The 21,180-nt window shown below is 39.4% G+C and overlaps 2 protein-coding genes across 2 annotated transcripts; one reads left to right on the top strand and one right to left on the bottom strand.

Moving 5' to 3' along the window:
* Positions 1 to 343: 343 nt before the first annotated feature.
* LOC110067527 (neuralized-like protein 4) lies at positions 344 to 16,917 on the bottom strand. Its single transcript, XM_020774868.2, has 24 exons — positions 16,382 to 16,917; positions 15,906 to 16,090; positions 14,812 to 15,012; positions 13,727 to 13,922; positions 12,946 to 13,048; positions 12,385 to 12,655; positions 11,795 to 12,005; positions 11,058 to 11,345; positions 9,346 to 9,594; positions 8,551 to 8,694; positions 7,959 to 8,101; positions 7,046 to 7,246; positions 6,376 to 6,474; positions 5,913 to 5,979; positions 5,640 to 5,707; positions 5,391 to 5,443; positions 5,131 to 5,263; positions 4,203 to 4,364; positions 3,460 to 3,715; positions 3,256 to 3,327; positions 2,808 to 2,952; positions 2,524 to 2,639; positions 1,976 to 2,087; positions 344 to 1,528 (listed from the first exon to the last, which is right to left on the bottom strand). The coding sequence occupies exons 1-24, from the start codon at positions 16,896 to 16,898 to the stop codon at positions 1,312 to 1,314; spliced, it is 4,209 nt and encodes a 1,402-aa protein (XP_020630527.2). The 5' UTR covers positions 16,899 to 16,917; the 3' UTR covers positions 344 to 1,311.
* A 103-nt stretch (positions 16,918 to 17,020) lies between these two features.
* LOC110067531 (caspase-3-like) lies at positions 17,021 to 20,834 on the top strand. Its single transcript, XM_020774872.2, has 2 exons — positions 17,021 to 17,407; positions 18,720 to 20,834. Exons 1-2 carry the CDS (start codon positions 17,119 to 17,121, stop codon positions 19,670 to 19,672), a joined length of 1,242 nt encoding a protein of 413 aa, XP_020630531.1. The 5' UTR covers positions 17,021 to 17,118; the 3' UTR covers positions 19,673 to 20,834.
* The last annotated feature ends 346 nt before the right edge of the window (positions 20,835 to 21,180 follow it).

Below are 21,180 nucleotides of genomic sequence, written 5' to 3'. Positions count from 1 at the left end.
GATCGACATTATCCTGTGTTGGCGCCAAAAGGCCTCGTTCAATATCTCAATATTCTCACATGGCTCCGAGGCTTTCAGAACAAACTTCTATATTTGGTGTTTTCATTGTGTCCAAGTCTCCTTGGGAGTTGAGAGACAAAAGAAACTTAACAAATTTGTAATTTTGTCCTGAAAGCCTCGGAGCCATGTGAGAATTTTGATAAAATAAATATATTTGGTCCCGTCCACGTTACGCTGGAGGAATTTGAAAACGGAAGGTTTAACTCTGAAAGCGCATCAAATGTTTTCCGTCCACGCTACGCCGTAGGAATTAAAAACTCGGCAATAACCAGTCAGTTTGGAGTGCAGTTGCGAATTTTGTATTTTTATTTTCCTTTTCTTTTTTCTTCTGGCAAAAACTGAGATTCAATCATAAAATTCCGGTTTTCAAAGCTTACTTTGAACAAATCATTTGCTTTCCTTCCCATCTGTAAATTGTGGTAAATCTCTTTAAGAGAATGGTAATCTTATCTAATGTTGCTTTTTGCTAGGAAACCTCCAAACAGCTCCTTCACTTACATAATTTAAGTTGGAGAATAACAAATTAAAATATAATTACTTTGGTTCCACAAAAATACTTTGAAGACAGTGGCATTGAGCTAATTAGCTTCCATCAATTTTTTGTCACTATCGTTCCTTTTTAGGGAAATTAAAACCTTTTTGCTGTCAATGACTCGGCTAACACAAATTTAGCAAAACATAGACATCAACGGCATCCTGCGCAACTTTTTCGTGGCTTTATTTTCAGGGCTAAATTGGGCGGGGCGGGGGGGGGGGTGGGGAAGGGAGAGAGAGAGCTAACTATCATAGGGAAGCCTTGACCTGGGTTGGGTCTCTATACAGATATCGCCACCGGAGTTTGTGTCTAGAAATCTCTGAAAGAAGAGAAATCAAGCACAATTCAACCGGGAGCTCGAATTTCAATAAATTATAATGAAGACCAAAAAATATAACCCACTTGTAGGTCGAAGGGGAGTTATGAGATTGAATTTTATCTCCAACATGTGGGTCAATTAAGATACTTTTCTCAAGATACTTTTCTTAAAAAATAAACATCTGACTATTGTCATGTGAGTGAACTGAGCAACGTGTTAACTCCGAGCATTTTTCTATTTGCCCACGAATTTTGTCAACACTAACAGTTTAAATAAGACCTATTTCCAGATTGAACTTTGAACGCATATTAAATTTACACCTTCAATTTGCAGCATTCTTGATAAATTTACAATTACTACGCGTTGCAGTTTTGTTCTAGATATCCTCTCGTTTAAATTATGTAGGTTCGATTTTAATGAGTAAAGCTGTCAGCACGACTAAACCTTGGTTCGCCAGATACCATTCCAGATTTTCCGTACCAATATTTTGATCAAGCAACTCGTTCGCGTCCACTTCGCGGTGACTACGACCCGCTCTGTAGAACCCAGGCTTCACGCGCAACTGTAGAGCGACTTGAGCTTGATAGAGTTTTCCAGTTGTACCATCCCTATACCTAAAACACGAGATAAACAAAAAACCCAGTGAGTGAATCCTACGTCATCACCTAAGGCCCTGTTTACAAGGAGCTAAGGTAACCCTAGTGCTAGGGTTACCTAGCACTCCCACATTTCTTCCATTGTTTTTTTCATTGATGTGTTTACAAGGCAGCTAGGGTTACCCTGGCACTACCTGCATGTAAACAGGGCCTAAGGGTGTTTTCAGTGACACAAGCGATGTGATGAATTCTTAAAAGCACAGGAAAACATTACTGAGAGCGTATGATGCACAACTTAGTAAAATTTGGCAGCCTTTGGATTGGAGCGCTTTTGACGACTAAAGTATCGCGGAAAGAACCTTACGAAAACGAGTCCAACATACTGGCTAACATTTCAAAGTGTCAAGAAAGCTTTTTAGAGTAGAAGGGTCACATTTTCAAATTTTGAGGACTTCAGATACTTACTCTTGTCTTTTGGTCTGTGTTTCACACGCGCACAGGATTGTAGGTGACACACAAAGCTGAGGGACTTCATTTTCTTTGTTGGATGCACCACTCCTCTGCTGACCGCTACAGACTGAGCAATAAAACAGAAACACACTAGTCTAGACGACGAAAAACAAAAATTTCGGTAAAACTGAGATAAAGATTTAACTTAGCAAGCAAGGCGCGGTGGTCTAATGGTAATAGCGCGCTTGACTTCGGAATGAGTGGTCTGGGTTCGAGCTTAGACTGCGAGCAGTCTATCTTTTGCTCGAAAATCCGTGGGGAGGAACGCAAAGAACAACGCAACACAAGTCGTGAGCGGTGCGAGCTTGATATGCTAAGCCGAGAGTCGCAAGTAGCGCGGGCGACGCTCGTCTTCTGACGTCCGCGTTACTCGCATGGCTCGCATGTCACGCTCGCAGTCACACTCTTAGGTACTGTCACTTGTTTTGCGTTCTTCCCCACGGATTTTCCAGAAAACGAGACTGCTCGCAGTCTAGTTCGAGCTCTGAGTTAGGCATACTTACCTTGCAGTGGTATATCACCTAGATCAAGTATTCTTCTCAACCGTCCAATCAGAGTGCCGTAAAATGCCACGTGCCATTTGTCGAACACATGATAGCTTTCAACCCTCGGGGGAATTCTAAACGAGATAAATAACACAATTGAATTTCAAGTTTGAATTTTCTATGGTCTTGTTCTGACACCTTTGGGCAGCCATTATTTGACAGTAACAGGAGCCCATGGCAGTAAAGGAGACTAGTAATAACTCTTTCTAAAGCTAACAGTCAACTTCGTCTCACGAGCTCACCTCAGCGCAAACTGACACCATCCTAATGGCAGCGCATACCGACATGGTGGATCACCGCTGACAGCATACCTTTTTTCACCGCGGGCTTCGTGGCAGGCTTGACAGTAACATACATTGAACTTGCAGTCCGTATTGAAATATTCATCTGTGAATTATGATTACGACAGTACGTTAAAGAGACGCTGTCGTTTAGATTTAGCAGCATTACAAGAACCGAGAAGAAAGATACCAATTCATATTCATCAAGTATCAATGACGCCTGCATATTATGCTTTCTGTAGGACAGCGCGAACCTGCAAAGTCTGGCGGCGCGAAAATTAGGGCGAGCCCGCTAAGTTGATTTTTTTGCTCTAGTCCAAATTTTTACGCGGCCAGAATGTGGAAGAAGCTTTTCGTTTGCACAGGAACGCTTGCTACGCAGGGTAATATTGTTGCTGTCTTTACTGACCTGGAATGGCGAGACTGGCACGGAATCTGTCACAGAGCTGTCTGTAATCACAAGGTCCTTTACTATGCTCCCCTAGTACACAAATATCACACGAAAAGTCATTAATATTTCAAGATACTCGCCAAGAGAAGCAGAGCCAAAAAAAAATCATAACAGTTTCTTTAATTTCCAAGCGGAATCGTCATCTTTGAAGAGCTCCCTCACCCGAGCTTCTCTCTGCCTTTGTTTCTTCCATGCATACGCGCCCTCGTTCACTATGATCAGCAGTCACAATAGACACTTCCTCACAGCATCCGTATAAGTCAAGCACTGCAAACCGTCTGGCTGGGATGGCCTGGGCAATAGGTCCCAGGTCTTCTCCGTTAATAAGCAGGTGTAACCGGCTTTTCTTGTCAATCAAGACTCCTAGCGTGTCTCCTTCTTGAAGACTGTCAAGACTTCGCCGCAAATTATCGTTTACCTGTAATTCGAATCATTTATAGAGAAAGATCAATTGATTATGTAATGCTCTTTCTCAAATTCATTAATAATTCGTCAAGTTTAAATAAAGGAAATCAAGACCGTGATGATGTTTGGATATCTGATCTTAACTAGCATTTTACGATTTTGCGTCTCCGTTTTCTCCTTTGTTTTCGTTTCGATTGAGAAAATTTATCAACCGCTCAAGACAGTGTTTGACCGCATTTCCAAACACCTCAAAGTTCGTCAAAAATATTCCGCTGTGCGTCACATTTTGAACTCTCTTCTCGGTTTTTAGGAAATATGGTCAAACACGGTCTTTCGTGTTTGATATATAACTAGAAAAAAAAAGTTATTTTGCACATTTGGTTTTACAGCTGCAAAACGGTTGCTACTAGACAGATAATCGGAACAATTTCTCACATTTGAACAGAAACAGATAAAGTTTTAAACTCCTCATCAGTTACTTAGCAGACATTTCTTGTTACCTTGTTTCCATTCACATAAACCGCGTTATTGACAACAATCCAAGGACATATCTTGATGCTGTTGGCCGTGCTGGGAAGGCTAGTCAAGGAGTCTGGGTCCTGGGCTGTGACGCCGATCATAACAGACCCCGTCCAGCGGCTGTTCAACTTTCTGATACATACCTATTGTTTGGAGGAAGGTACAATTAGTGTTCGAGAAGGAAACTAGCGTCCGTGCAATTAGCGAAAACCCTGGCCGGAGAATCTGACCAATCAATTCAAGTACAGTGGAAACCCGCCTTACGGTCACTTCGCTATTACGGTCCCATTAACACGGTCACTTCGTTATTAAGGCCACATTTTTTGTCCCGGCGAAACGCCCATAACTTTTCTTATAAGAAAACCCCGTTAATATGGCCACCCCGTTAACAGGCCAACGGCCACATTCTGAAATTCCAACCTGTATAATCCTTTATAATTTTACCCCGTTTATACGGCCACTCAAACCAGTTATGTTCATCTTTCCATTGTTAATATTTCTTACACTAATTCAAGTTTCAATTTTTTTTAAAATTATCTCTGCATTCCGGATGCTTGTTAAAGAGCAGTTGTTTAGAAGTGCAGCAATTGTGATATAACTGTTTAGACATTTCGACTAGTCGTGAGGTTTCACCCAACCCCGTTAATACGGCCACCTCGTAAACACGGCCAAATTCTCATGACCCGTTGGTGACCGGATTAACGGAGTTCCACTGTATCTACAGAGCCACCTTGTTCTCGTGCCAATGCCCCACCGACTAAGAGGAACAGGCGGCTCTGGGGACAACAAATTGACGCCAGTTTTTCATGCGTCTGTCCTGTTATCGATGATGAATTTCGTCATAACATTGTCAAAGTAGCTGTGGATCCACGAGGCGATACAGACTATATCGTAAAATTAACACCTAACCTGAAACAAGTGGTTATCCGGAAGAGGCGTCTCACTCAACACCACTCCATGATTGTAACTATCCACTCTTCTTGCGGTTGTACGGTTACTATCCAGTGAAATAAACTGACCACAGTTTTTATGGAAAATAAATCTGCCAAACATGGAAAATAAGATAAAAACAAAGGAACGGGACACCTTCCACCCTGGTGGCACCAACACGACAGGAAAACGACTCCACAAGAAACTCATACTAGGAAAGCCCCACCCTAGAATCTTACTTTTGTAAATTAGCGATGGATTCCCTTGCATCTTCTTCATCCTGATCTTGTATCTGGAAAATAAATTATTTGGGATCAATGAACACCGTTGTTAAGGCAAACGTAATGCTCCAAGTTTGCCCCAAAACTGACCGAGTTACAGTAGGTTCTTTAAGCAAAGAACACAAAATGGATAGTGCTAACTAAGGCAACTCATTATTGTCAAGTGAATGCGGGCAACAGACGGCCACGGTTTGTATTTTCCCTTACCTCAATGACTGGGGAAACTGACGACTGTGATTCTCCATTCATCAATACTCCGGCAGAAGAACAAGCATCTGTTCAGAAAAAAAATTAAATGGATTTGTTTGATACCAAGGACTGGTGAACACAAAAAAGGAATATATGAAAACAAAAACAGGAATTTAGGACCATACGAATAGTCAATCTCGTTTTGTTCTTGAGTAAAAATCACTTAAAATTTTTAACTTGTGTAACAAAAAAGGAAGATTTGAGGGACACTGACGCCAAAGTAATGCATACCAGCTGAAGGGCTTGATATGGAGATGACATTTGCCATGCCATATACATCCACAACTGCATGAACAATCTGAAATAGAAAACAAAATCATTCATTGTGTTACTACAACGATAAACAATTTACTAAATGTTCAGACCCCATACACGTGCTGTTTAGTTTTTGTATTTTCGTGCGGGTTTACCCAACACTCCGCCAATTCGACGCCAACAGTCCTTAATTTCTAGCGTTCTTATTAGCCGAGAAGTATCAAAAAAAAAAAAAAAAAAAAAACGAGAAAGGCGTCAAAAAGTTATAACGGTGTGATTCGTTTCACTACCACATTACAACCTGCTTAGCTCTTCAAAGGTACCACTCGTTAATTGGAGCTATAATATCGAATGGTAACACGAATAACCGGGAGAGGAAGAAGAAACAAAAATGTACTTCAGCGTAAACCTGTTTGTATTTGGTAACATCACAACGTACTTGAGGGATGTCCATAGCTGCGACTCCTTGGTCCTCGCCATTAACAAACACGTGAAAAGTACCATCTCTTTGTCTCTGTACTCCGATTCTCGTCTTGGCCTGTAAAGTCAATTCATATGTTAACTAAGTTACTAAAAGTTTGGCCATTCTTACAAAAGAGATTCTTATGGGAAAAAAAAAAAACCATTCTTACAAAAGAGATTCTTATGGAAAAAAAAATACCGCGTGTTCGTCAGTACATAAGCAAAGTTTTGATACATTTTCCTATTCAAAACCTTATGGAATAACCATAGAATTTGCTTAACAAATTAAAGATCATACAGTCTAATGCCGCGTTTATTTTTTCACCTTTTTAAAGCCCTTCTGGCCCGGGTTGCTCAAAAGCCGGTTTACGCTAACCCAGGATTGAATGTTAACTGAAGTATTAAATTTTCTGTATAAAAACGTTTTTCACTGCTTACGTTTTGTGTAGTTTGATAATACTCAAACTCAAAACTGACGGACAAACAATAAAACAGAAAACTTCATCGAAAAGTAACAAAACTGAAATCAAAATTCTCGCTAATCCTGGGTTAGCTTAGTTTTGAAAAACCCAGCCTCTGGTGTGACAACAAGAATCCGAAAACGGCCTTTGCTTTAATGTAAGACAAGAGAAATAAAAAAACTAAACCTGTAATCGATCCAAACTGTGTCCATAGTTTTCTTTAATTATCACAGCGTCTTTCATGACACAGGAGCCAGTCATCAGCCATGTTCCATCTCGCAGCTCCAGTGCAGAGGCAGGTACAGCCAACAGTGGAATGGTTTTAGTTGTGATACCCACCGCAATCGAACCAGACCACTGATTACCATTGACTCTGTCTATAACAATCTGAAATGAAAATGTATGTCGTACAGCTCGCTGTGCCTGGATCTCATACAACAAAGGAGTAATTTTGGGACATACGGTGATTTAAACAATCAAAATCCAGAAAATGAGGAGAGGTGTAGAGTTGGCACAGTAACACTGAACTGATAGAGGAAAATTTAACCACGACTGCACTTTAGCCTAGTTTCTCCCCCTTCCTCCCCTTTGAACGCCTGCCAAACGGGCTAAAGTACTGCTGAGAGTTTGATTTGTAAACATGCCATACCCAATAATTTCTTGCAGAGCCTAAATTTTGGGCATTTCCTTCGAATGACCAATTAAAAATACTCAAGCAGTCACAGTTTTTCTAGTCACAATATTCTTTTCTCACAGGGCAGAAGAAAAAAGGAAAGAATTCTGAGAGAGCTTCCAAGCAACTACTACTGACTCTCTCTCTCTCTCCTTCTCCATTTTAAGAACATTTGTAACTAACATTCTCTTCAGGGTTCTCCCATACCACCTAATCATTTTCCCCAACCATCTGTTAGTCCTGTTTATACCCCTAAATAAGAGAAGTGGGAATAATTTGTTTTGCATTGACTGATAAGAACCCAGGCCAGGATTTAACCCTTGATTTCTGGTTCTTAGCCCTGACTCAAAGCATAAACAGTGGTTCTTCCCACAGTACACAATAGAAACTATCATAACACTCAATCACTATAATATTATCCATTACCTCAAATATTTCATCTTCTTCCAATGGTTTTGCACTGAACACAAGACCATGATTGAACCCTGTAGACCTTGAGGCAGTCATTTTGTTGTTCACAAGACGAATGTTTCTTCCACAGCAGGAGTGGAAGCCACATTTAACTTTACCTAGAGGGAAAATCATGATCGTATTTAATGTTCACAAAGGGAAGGTAGGTTAAGTCTTCATATGAGCCAAGTGGTCCATCAGGCCGGAGCTTATCCTGGTTTCTGTAGCATGAAGCAACTAGGAGTATTTCTACTCCCCCCTGGTTGGGATGCTAATCCATCCCAAGGTTACCCCCAACATTAAATTCGCTGGTACCCATTTATACACCTGGGTGGAGAGAGGCACTGGGAGCAGCCAGGGCTTGAACCCGGACTGCTTGATCCGGAGGCGAGTGCACTAACCATGAGACCACTGCACCTCTACAATGTTGACATAGAACCTTTAACTTAAATCTACATAGCATGTCAGAATATGTGTGAACAGCATATTTTTAAGCTTAACAAGGTGAAAAATTCACTAAACCAACATTGAAAGAAACAAATGGTCGTTAATTTGTATTTTGACTTACTAGCTGCTTCTTGCACTGTCACAGGGATAGGCTCAGTTGCCGTCTGTTCACCAGGAACTGGCATGACTTGAGATCCTCTGTAATCATCATCATGAATAGAAATCTGAACACACTGGCCATACAAGTCAATCATGGCATAGATTCCTGTTAGAAATCACAGGAAATTTGAACTGTCTTTCATTTCTTTTGAATGAGATTTGTTTTCTGTGTGCCTATTAGTTAAACTGCAATTGAAACTCAAGCACATAAGTGATCAGTTTAAAGTTTTTCAAAATGGATTGCACAAAGTGGACACCTATGCCCTTTGTGCATCAATTACATGCATTTGCTTCTTGTTGTGTCCCTGCAGTTTGTAAAACTGATGGACTACATGCCACTGACATTTTTCCTAACAAGACGTTCACAAAGATTTCACAACGTTGACACATGCAGACCATTGAGAGTAATATTGAACATTTTTACAACAGTTACACCTAACAAATGAAAGGATAAACAAACCAGTGTTGAAAGGCCAAAACTGTGAAAATCTGGTTATAAGCCATAGGCCACTTGGGAGACTATCATGTTAGTTTTATGGTCCTTAGTCTTGTAACTGGAAAACAGTCTCTTAACATTATGAGAGTCAGTGTAGATACGACTCAGTGGGATGCAGGGGCAAGTGTTTAAAAACCCTGGCTCATGAACATAAATACATGTAGGCTGAAGGCTTAAAACCAGGATTCTATAACATGTGTCTGTTAGACAACACAGGTTCAAGTCATAAAATGTTTCCAAGTATCTGATAAAGTTCTGTACCTGATGGCACACTTGTAGCAGCTGCACCACAGTCCTCTCCATTGACAAAGAAATGCAATGATCCTCCTGATTTACGCATTATTCCAAGACGGGATCCTTCCTCTAACTTGTCCAAGTCACAGGCATACCCGTTTTTGGTTGTGGCACCATTCTGCAGCACAGAGGTCCCAGACACCATCCATGCTCCACTTATAAGATCAGTCATGGTGCTCGGGAACTGCAGCTGATCAGGGGGGACTGTTGTTACTCCTATTCATATAAACAATTTACCATAAAATCTTATTTGTATAAAAAATAAAGAACCCTAAACCGCGTATTACACTGTGATAAAACATGACGAGCATTTGAGAACACAAGGGAAATGTAGGCAAGTGTTTTCTACATTTCTCGAGTGTTCTCAAATGTCTGGAGTGTTTTATCGCATCGTAATACATGGCTTAGGCTTCTTCATTTGCTTTATGATATAGAGATGTGGCGAAAAACAATAAAACACGCTTTTTCTAAGTTGTATACTCTGATAAAACATGGGTTGTTGAACAATCAGAGCACCCACAGGGTCCTATCTATATTATAAATATAAATAAAATATCAGTAACAAACAATTCAATTACATTATGTAAGACATGACTGAGCCAAATTGTTCCAAAGCACTGGAGTTTAACCCAAGTTTCAGTAACATTACAGTAAATGACTAGAACTGTTTCCACTCTCTTGATAACCGGTATTTCTATATGCCAGCAATTTATACACCTGGGCAGAGAAGGCACTGTGGGAGTTAATTTGCTTACACAAGAACACAAAACAATGACCCCGGACAGGGATCAAATCCGGAATGCTTGATTTGGCCGTAGTCTAGTGCACATGCTATAAGTTATTAGGCCACCATGACTCCTTTGAAGTTAGTAAAATTTGACAGTTTGAAAGAAACTTCTCTGGTCACCTGGCTGAAGCATGGGCAGCTCCCAAACCTGTTAAGTAGTAGTCCCGTGAGTAAGAACTATTCAGGCACGCCATTCTACTCTTAGTTTGAATAACAGAATAGTGACATTAATAGCATGTCTCAGCCTTAAATGAGAAAGTAACATGTTTGAAGCTGTGTTGTGTAAATGTAATTTTCTTTTATTACAACATTCACAAAGCCAAGAGAACTTCAAGTTTACTCTCCCTCCATGCTTTACACCTGTGCAATCTTGTTACACAGATGCCTAAAGATGGAGGTTACATTGTAAATTGCAAACAATACTTATTACAGTTAAACCTCAAACTAAGGGTGGTGAGTGGTAAATGCAAGACTTTGCGATGAGGTGAGCCCAAGACATTCTGACTTTTTCAATGGCAAGACTGAGACCTCAGAGATGTTCAAGTTCTAAGACATTCAGATGTCATTTATTAAAAAAAAAAAAGCAAAACGGTACTTTGAGACTTTCTTAGACTTGCAAAAAAATTGAGACTGCAAGGCAGCTTAGTGAAAAAAATTGAGAATACAAGACGCGTAAATTATAAAACTGCTAAAAAACGAGACTATGAGACCTATGAAATTCAACAAAAATTTTGCGACATGCATGGTGTTTGAAGGACCATTTGCCACCCCTCCAACTCCTGAGTTAACCTCCCTGGTCCCAAGGATTTCTGCTTAGTTACCCAGTGTTTACATGCTAGTTACATCACACAGGTATAACCAACTTAAGACATCCAGAGGCTGATTTACTCACCAGCTTCCATTGAACCAGACCAGCGACTGACAAGTTTCTCCACAATCACTTCAAAGAGCTCGTCATCTCTCAGAGGCCTGTGGCTCATTACAATAGCATCATTAAATTCACACAAAGGATTGATGCGAACAGCACTGCAGGAGTTGTGACTTACAGCTACTTGACCACCATGAAAAGAACTGAACTTAAAAAAGTTGTCATTTGTAGTGGGAGTAACTTCCTGAGATGGGGTTGATAAAGAACATTCCATGGGCTGCTGTTCTTGTTCTGCACTGTCATGTGAATTCACTGCAATAAAAATCCCAAACAAATAGATAAATCATTTTAATAAATAAACTGCTGATTACAGTTATGGCCTGAGATGGTGCCTCACACAACAGATTTCTGTCAAAGTTTCTGTTCAAAGAGAACTATGTTTTGAAGTAACTTTATTTCATAGTATGGCAATAAGAGCTTTAAATTTTTCTTGAAGGGAAGGAAACATTTTTATGCTTTGTCATTTCTGAACACGTTTTAAGTGCAACACAGAATTCTGTTGAGAAATCCCTTCCACCAGTTGTTTTGCTACTCCAGAAAACAGAGAATATTTAGTTAGATTTCATATTATTGGAATCTTGACATACACAGATGTTAATACTTTTCAGTAATCAGGAGCCTATCAATGAGTGTCTCTACAGTGAGAACAGCAAAGATTAAAATACGTGACAAGTACAACAAACACTAAACTTAATTCTTACTATTCAGTTGAGAATTGGTTCTGGGAACTTCTCCATTTTCTTGTATCCCTGACCCTGAAATAATAGTGACTTGAGCACATTGACCAAACAGGTCAACCACACCATACACGTTAGCTGGGACACCCTGTGCTGCACAACCAAGATCTCTGCTGTTCACAAAGAAATGCAATGAACCATCATCCTTACGCATCACACCGACTGTGTCACCGACCTGACAGAATGACAAACAGGATCAGTAAAAAAAGAAGTCACACATTTTCAGTTCTGTATTTTGAAAAGAGACTTGGACTCGTGTTCAAAATATTTTTAGAAGGTTGACAAGATTACAACATGTACCTAGATGCTACCAAAATTCAGATATTCCAGTTTCACTCACTCCCTAAAGGGAAAATGAAATTCCCCAATTAAGTCAAATGCTTCCAGTACATAGAATTATTGTAACAAGAAGTATTTAAAAGTGAAATTGTGATATAGCTTGCAGTCATTTCCTTAAAAAGTAGTCGTGAACCAAGAAGAATTTGAGGTTCAAAATAAGTAAATAAAACACAAATAAAATATTACTCACAGTTAACAGATTAAGCTTCCTTTACCTTGATTTCATCCAGTGTTGGTCCATACTCTTCAATGCTAGTCACACCATCACACACTACACTCCCCCCTGACATCATCCACGTGCCAGGTGGTTGTACATTTGTCATCGTTGATGGAAACTCTAATGTTTCAGGATCATGGGTGGTGACACCAATCTCTAGCGATCCTGCCCATTTTGTCAAATGCGTGTCGACACGCACTTCAAGAAGTTCATTAACATCTAGATGTCGACTTGTTAGAACAACAGCATTGTTAAATTCTTCATTGGCTCTGAAGGTAGCGAAAGTAAACAATAATAGACTGACTTAATTTTATTTCAAGATTCACCCCATTAAGGGTGCACTACATCTATGACTTGAAGCAGGGAAGATTTTCAGTTTCTGCATGATTGGTTAAAATGCTGGAAAGTATCATTGCTGAGTGGTCTCGAAATAGAATAAATAAAAACTGTTTTAAAAGATATTAATAACAGAAAGAACTGCTCAACAGAATGTTTATAAATTATAATTATTTTAAATAGTGATTACAAAGATGCACGTGTAACAACATAGTATCCATACCGAGGTCTGTGTGCACTACGATATCCATTAAATAAGGAAACTGACACCCCACACCGTGGATGAAAGACAAGTGCATTTCCAGAGTAATTGACTGTATTTTCATCTGAAATAAAAGTCAAGTCAAATTACCAGCAATCCCCAGATAAACACAACAAACGCTTTCATGATGGCCATATAATTTGGTTTTCCCAAACAATCAGAAATTTTCACATAAGAAAAGAATTAATTCCCAAATATGGCTACTAGGATGTTATGTGAAAATATCAAATGCTGGGCTTGGTTGAACTAAAAATCGCTGGATCTGAAACCTGCTGTACTAACGCTTACTCCTCATTAAACTCATTGACGGATGAGCTTGGGGAATGGTGCCTTCAAGGATGGGTGGAGTCACTAGCAATCTGAGCTGAGCCCGTAGGGTATCCATGACAACACTGTAAGTGGCAACCATCTGGCACCATTATATTGAACAAACAGTGGAAACAAAAATACTTACTACATACTTACCATGATAAGAGGGAGGGGTGGGCTGGGAGAAAAGCTCTAGGAGAAGAGCCCGGCAGTGAAAAACAAGTGGAATGACTTGACATCTGAAACTGAGCTTCAAACTACAAGGAGCCCCTGCATAAAACCCCAGCCACCCCACACACCAAGCTTGTGATAGACTGCTGGCCAGCAATATTATCTCGTGTTTAGCCTTACCTAAATTACATATAGCCCCATTTACATGTATCTATAATAAATTTAGGCTATGCAAAAATTTTAAAATAACTAATATACATACTATTAGATGGTTCGATTTCTTGCTCTTGTACTGGAGAGCCTGATATTATCGAAACCTTCACTGCTGCACCATAAATATCAACAGCACCATAAACATACGCAGGGAGATTACTAACTGCTTCCCCCTGATCTTGCTCATTAATAAAGAAATGAAGAGATCCAGTACTCGTTTTCAGTATTCCAATCTTGTCTCCAGCCTATGGAAAGAAAAACAAATATTCAAGATCTCAATTCACAATTTGTTCAATTTATAAGTTTGAGCTAAAACTTCAACTTTGACTTAGAGTTGAGTTGTAATTTCAAATGCAAGTCCAAATACCCATAAATTTTATGCTTTGTTTTAAGATTACAAAAACCATGATGGTTTATTATCAAGAAGTCAAGTAACTAACGGTTGAGATGTTAATTTACAGTGTGAAAGGTGTAAGAATATAACTTTAAGTGTAACACAGTCTTATTAAGAGTTCTTACATGTAGGTGTCAACAGTTAAACGTGTGGATTAAACTTAGGTAAGTACTTTCACAAAAACTGAGTCTGCCTGTGTATTGAGGTTTGGTTTTCTTCCACAAATGAAAAGCATTTTGTGAATTAAACAGTTCAGTTTTCCTTGGCACTTTTTTAACACAGAAACATGTTAGACAGGTAAGGGAACTTGACACTGTGGTCTCATTTCAAGTGGTCGCCAAAAGCTGAGGTTCTATGCTCTTTGATGCAATGGTAAAGATGACAAGTGTTATAGCCGAGATAATCTGCATCGCACAGATCACATTTAAAATAATAACTTTTTGTTGTGATTTAAGATGTTAAGTCGGGTATAATTTGAGCATATTTGAACCTAATGAGTACCTTTATAATTCTGGTTGAAATGCACATAACAGCAACGGTCAAAGATGACAAGCCTGAATGTTGTATTACCCACAGTTCCAGTACTACTGATATGATTTAATAAATGAAACTATAATAAATTAAAATTTTATTACATGGAACACCATAGGATGAAGTAAAAGCAGGATGGTGAAACAGGAAAACAACTACACCACACTACACTAGAGACTAGAGAAACTATCAAAACAAAGCTTGAGTACCTGGAGTGTTTCTAGGTTGATGCTTGAGTACTCCCTCCGTGCTTCCTTGCCGTTGACAATGATTGACGTTCCACTAAGCATCCATGTCCCCGTTGGCATACTTGTCATGGTTGGCGGTAATACAATGTCATCTGGATTGTGACTTGTGACACCCACTTCTATAGAACCTGCCCATAACTCTGTTACACATTCTATTTCGACCTAGAAAGCAAAAGTTATCTAAATTATGAGCTTTTGAATTTTATTATCAATAGTGTACCATACTGTACTATATAGACAGTTCTCAGTAACTATTTATCATTTTCACACACCACCTTTAGCCCCGTCGAAATGACCGCTGCCTGACCTTTTCTTGCAAAATCAAAGCTAACACAAATAGCATTATGCTAAAGACTGGAAATAACAAAAAAGTTTAAGGCTTGTAAATTATACTGGCATTGTATAAAAACCTAAAATCTTCAGGTGGGTGGGTGGCAAAAGTTGGCAATGGCAGATGCAACAGAAACAACTGCCCGCCCTCCCCCCCATAGGTCACATGACCTACATCCAGACCCCAGCAGTGTGAGAAAAAACATTTTTCACTTATCTCCTTTCACTCAGCCAGTGAAAAATTACTCTCACAGTCAATCAACACTCTCAAAGGAGACAATGCTGTGATTCGTATGGTGTGATCGTCCGTGGGAGGGTAGTTCTGAAAAGAACCATTGTTAGTGACTGACGTCTCGACAACCTGAGTGGAAGTCATCTTCAGAGTCAAGTGATATAGGTCTTGACTCTGAAGATGACTTCCGCTCAGGTTATCAAAACGTCAGTCACCAACAACGGTTCTTTTCAGAACTACCCTCACTCGCACGATCACACTATACAAACTACTGACACTCCTGGGTTCAAACCATTTACTACAATGCTGTAAGGCTGACAGTCTTACTGATCCTGGATGAATTTTGCTCATTTCTCTGTGACTGAACTCTCTTCAAGGTGGACATTCCTCTAAACAGGACAGCTAGAGCCACCACACCACAGGATGTCCACCTAAAAGACAGTTTACCATATAGAAAAATGGTCACTCTTCTCCATCCTTATTGTCCACTTACTTCAAACAGTTCATCATTTCGTAAAGGTACATTTGTAAGTGTCACAGCATTTTTGAATTCTTCTGTTGGTCGCTGACGTTCAGCTGTTCTGTTATTGTTGGAGAGTCTTATTAATGATCCACAATGAGGATGGAAACAAACTGAGGCAGTTGATGGAACAGTCCGCGAGTCTGCTGCAGATGTACCTGTTGACACAGTGACATTAAGCTGTAAGAGAAACATTTCTCACTATTTTTAGAAGAAATTAATTTTATAACTGAGATTTCGTAGCATCCTTTCATACATTAGAAATATTACATCCAGCACTTTAATTGCATCAATCTCTTCATGCATTCTATTAAATATCTTAAGGACCACCCAAGATCAATAAACAATCCTTAATATCAGATATAGTTAACTTAATTAAGCTGAAGTTAAGTGAGTTAATAAACGAAAAGTGGTTACTAGCTAGGGTTCACGTTACTGTAGTTACTTACCCGATAAGCGATTATATGGCTTATAAATTGATATCTCAACGCATCTTCCGTACAAATCTACAACAGCGAAAACATTTTGAGGAATGTTTGTAGCCGCTACTCCCAGGTCAACACCATTGACAAAGAAATGTAGGCTTCCGTGAGCCTTCCTTTCAACACCAACTCTATCGCCTTCCTTAAGTTCATCAAGATCTTGACCATACTCCTCCACAAAAGAAGATCCATCCTTCAGAATGGACATCCCAGACATGATCCATGAGCCATTTTTGAGGCCCGTTGAGCTGGAGGGAATTTCCATAAGGCTGGGATCGCCTGTTGTCACACCAATAGCCCAAGACCCAGACCAGTTGCCGATTTTACGGTCCAGCCGTACCTCGAATAGTTCATTGTCTCTCAGTGGGTTCTTGCTGAATATCAGGCCATTGTTAAATTCAGCGGCTGAGCTTCGCCTCCTAGCGCTACGGTTCTCGTTGCTTAAAAATACCAGACTTCCATGACATGGATGAAACTCCGCCATCTTTCACATAAAATTACTGTTCTCATGGTGTTTACCACTGACCTCTCCAGTCTAGCCTGAACTATATTTTGAAACGGTCTCTGATTGGCTTATAAATCTCATGGCAGATCAACCAATTGCACGACACCTTAAAAATGCGCTTCTTTCTTTTCCTGGACGAGCTTGGACGAGAAGAAGCACTAAAAGTGAAAGTAAAAACTAAGCAGAAAAGCCTTTCGAAATGGACAAAAAGCACAGAGAGCTGCTCAGAAAGAACAGACTTGCGCTAGTTCAAGATCTAGAGGCCGCACAACTATTAAATTATCTATTTCAGGAAAACTGTTTATCGGAGAATGATGTCGACAGCATCAAGGTACAGGCGACTCCGAGGGCCAAAGCAGAAAAACTACTGGATATTCTACCTCGCCGCGGACCACAATCGTTCGATGTGTTTTGTCGTGCGTTAGCTAATACTGACGGCCAAGGCCACCTGGTGGATTTATTGAGAACGAATGAATCAATTGCTTCAGGTAATTAGTAATTCAAGACTTATGTTTAATTTAATATTTCTACCACTAGCTTATCAGAATCATTCTTTATTGCATTTGGCTGGGTTTATTTGATAGGGGAAGACTTTTTACCGTCCGAGACATGCTCAAATGACTTTCGTAGCCCCTTTTGGAGGTCTTGTCAAAAAAATGGACTGGTCCAAAGACTCCTCATTCATGGGACAGATCTTTGAATAAGCTTATTAGGTTGTGGATGGTGTGGGAGTTCTCCTTACTTATAGCCTGTAAACGCAGACATATTTCGGGCTGTCACTTGTCTTTGCCGAAAATAACATCTGTGAACCCGAGCCAGGAAACGATTCCTGTGACGTAGGAATTTTAAGCCAATCACAGTTTAGCTCAAGTAGCCCAAGAACTACTGCGCGAGGTATTCGCTGCGAGGAGCACTCGACTTTCATTCTATCATGGAATATGATTGGCCAAAGAGAAACAAAAGTCATTACGTCACAGAAATCGTTTCCTGGCTCGGGTTCACAGACATTATTTTCGGCAGAGACAAGCAACAGCTGGAAATATGTCTGTGTTTGCAGGCTACCTTACTTATGTATATCAGAATTTATGAATACAGTCATGTATTGGCACAGAATGTTAGAAATGATCAGAAAATGCCCTGTTTTGAAATCAGATACATCCGAAAAATCAATAGTATATTTCAAGGTACAACTCGTGCTTGACCTTTCCAGGTCTTTCAGTCATGTTCCATGGAGAGATATGTCTGGATTTATGAAAATTTATGAAAACGTTGTTTTCTTCCCGGAAAATCAAATCAAAACTCTGAAGTAGATGATATAAAATTTAGAGGAATAGCGAATTATGTCAGTCTTTTTTCCTCCACTCTCTTATCTTTCTTTTTGCACGTTGTACTTTTCCTCTTTCTATGAGACTTTGATAACTTTATTGATATCTCTAACTGCCTGTCAGGGTAACTGAAGCCAACAAAATTTGATAAGGCGTATCACAGGGTAAACCAAAAACAATGATCCCTGGGCTGCAGACAACTCACTACGGACCGTGTCAATAGATGCACTCTATGGAACACCCCAAAAATAGAATAAAAAGTGAAAAATAAAGATTTCACTTACAGGTATTCTGATTGATCACTCGTGTTGGCAAAATTTCAAGTGAAATTTCTCTTTTTGGGGTTACCTAGAGTAATACATTAAAATTAGGCAACAATCCCTTAGGATATGGTGGAAACCAGGATGTGCAACCCCTCGTCCTCTTTGTAGTGGATATGTGTAACAAAGAAACAAATCTTGTTTGTATTTTCAAGGAGCAATTTCAAGCACCACTACTGAAAACATAGGCAAGATCTCGTCGGAGATGAATGATGGTAACAGCAGTCCTTTTCCTTCCCATCAAGTGAAAGTAGTAAAACCAAATGTTTCCTTTTCCTCGCAAGTGAAAAAGAATGTCTCAGGCAGTACTGATGAGGATTTTGTGTACTCCATGAAATGCAAACCTCATGGTTGGTGTTTAATTGTGAACAATGTAGACTTTGAGCATCTTAACAGAAGAGGTGGTTCTGACCTAGATGCCCAAAAGCTTGAAGAACTGTTTACACAACTGCAGTACAAGGTGAAAATGTTTAGAAATCAAACCTCAAAACAGCTCAAGGAAACTCTCCTCCAGTTTGCTAAATTAGATGATCACAGAGTGGCTGATTCTATGGTCGTCTGTCTTCTGAGTCATGGCTTGGAAGGGCAAATTTATGGCATCGATGGAGTTCTTGTGTCAATACCCGATCTGCTTGCGCTTTTCAATGGGTACATGGCTAAAGACCTAGTGGGCAAACCAAAGTTGTTCTTCATACAAGCATGTCGTGGAAGTGATTTTGATCATGGTGCAGACATGACAGATGGTGCCCATATTCCCGGAGACCTCCATGTAAAGCAATCCACTGAACAGCTTCTTAATGCAGCCTTTCCAACAGACAAGGTTGAGACATTTGTCGAACCAGAAACACTTCCTGCTGAAGCCGACACGTTGGTTGCATACTCCACCGTACCTGGATATGTGTCATGGAGTAATCTGCAGAAAGGCTCATGGTTTGTCCAAGCCATAGTTGATGTTTTCAGTGCTTATGCTCATGAAGAAGATGTTGTCAGTATGTTAGTTCGAGTTAATGGTAAAGTTGCAAGAGAGTTTGAGTCATTTAATAGAAAGAAGCAGATTCCTGCTCCTGTAATAATGTTAACTAAGAAAGTTTTCTTCTTTCCTTCCTAACTAATGTGGAATTCAAAACTACCGTGAGAATAGAAAACTGTTGGTGATGTGCTAACTAACACAGTCAAAAATACTCAGCGAGTTTTGACCAAGAGCAAATTGACGAATTATTTGTTGCATGTGATTTCATTGCTTGTGTCAATAGTATGCCTCTTAAATTAAGAGTTGAAATTCAAAACCTGACACAATCCAATCATCATAGACTTCTTTTATCAGTAATGCAATATAGGGGGCGTGGCCAACCTATATTTTCATAGCCTAGGAATTTTTATCAACCCCATTTTAAATTTGCTATAGCAGCCTTAAGTTTGCAGATGAGTCAGACCACATTTTTTTTTTCAGTATCTTAATGTTATATATCTTGCAACTACTCAGAACTGTAACTCAGGCCCTGCCACAATAACATTAATGCTCATCAGGAAAGCAAAAACCTCTAGGCTAGGTAAGTGACAGGCAAATGCTCAGTGGTATATGTGCTGTCAAAGACAAGTAGGCCTTTACACATTCTGCTCGAAAAAAGACTATTCTGCTGTAAAGAATTGCCCCCAAAAAGACTATTCTGTTCGAAATTAGGCTCTAGAAGTACTATTATGCTCAAATTATGCTTTGTAAAAATCAATATTCCTGGGTTCAAAATATTCAAACATGAAAAATAAGATATTATTTCACCCATCATATCTAGGGGGAGGCTAAACCAACATATGCACATTTTTTATTAAATCCTTAAAACTAATATGGGTAATAACTTGTCTTTGACAAGTGCATCCATTTAATTGCAAGGAGTCAAAATTAGAACATTCTGGTGATTGAAGAGCAAAGAGTTTAAGAAATGTTAGGGTGATGTCAGAATACACATAAAATCACAAGAAGGAGAAGGAGAAAGCATTTTTGAAGGTGTTTACCTGAAAATTTTCCAGGGAACATATTTTAAAAGTGATGTCAACAATAACAAGCTTGACAAGTGATTTGATAGTTGTCATATTTGGACAAGGAATATTGTTGAAATGTTCATTTCCGACCAAATGAATGTTCACATGCCTTGATTGTGCCATCAAACACTGATCTTCCAATATGCTGCTGTGGTGTAACAAAGTGCATTAAAAAGTGATATTATGCTGTGGAAATATATTAACATATTAAAAGCTTTTACCCATGTTTCAAAGATCAAGTTGTAGTTATTGACTTTGGTCACCCTAGAGACAAGCTCAACTGGCCATTGTAGAAAGGTCCCTAATGTGGGGTTGTTGGGAAAGTAACATGAAACTAAAGATAAGTATTTCTAATAATTTTTCAATTTGTATAGCATTTTAATATCAGTATAGAGACGAAGTATTTGCAATGTCCCAAAGTGAATGAATGGTTTTCCCAGTGGAAAAAGATATTTAAAAGGAGGTGTAAAAACACTTTGGACATTTAATAGTGGTGGTGAAGCATAATGAGAGGTCCTGGATTTCTGGATTTGTTTGAATGTTTTCATGCATGACCAAGACCTAAATCCCTGGCCAAAC

The sequence above is a fragment of the Orbicella faveolata genome, unplaced genomic scaffold (assembly GCF_042242905.1).
Source record: "Orbicella faveolata isolate gen_17 unplaced genomic scaffold, um_ofav_v1 contig_12, whole genome shotgun sequence".
NCBI classification, from domain to species: Eukaryota; Metazoa; Cnidaria; class Anthozoa; order Scleractinia; family Merulinidae; genus Orbicella; species Orbicella faveolata.
The sequence above is the reverse complement of the archived record's forward strand: the minus strand, read 5'-3'. Positions and strand labels throughout refer to the sequence as shown.

Coding starts and splice junctions, on each gene's coding strand:
- LOC110067527 (XM_020774868.2), bottom strand. CDS start 16,898: ATGGCGGAGTTTCATCCATGTCATGGAAGTCTGGTATTTTTAAGCAAC. Junction 12,006..12,384: donor CAACACTGGATGAAATCAAG/GTAAAGGAAGCT, acceptor TCATTCTGTCAG/GTCGGTGACACAGTCGGTGT. Junction 5,264..5,390: donor TCCATCGCTAATTTACAAAA/GTAAGATTCTAG, acceptor CATGTTTGGCAG/ATTTATTTTCCATAAAAACT.
- LOC110067531 (XM_020774872.2), top strand. CDS start 17,119: ATGGACAAAAAGCACAGAGAGCTGCTCAGAAAGAACAGACTTGCGCTA. Junction 17,408..18,719: donor GAATGAATCAATTGCTTCAG/GTAATTAGTAAT, acceptor TGTATTTTCAAG/GAGCAATTTCAAGCACCACT.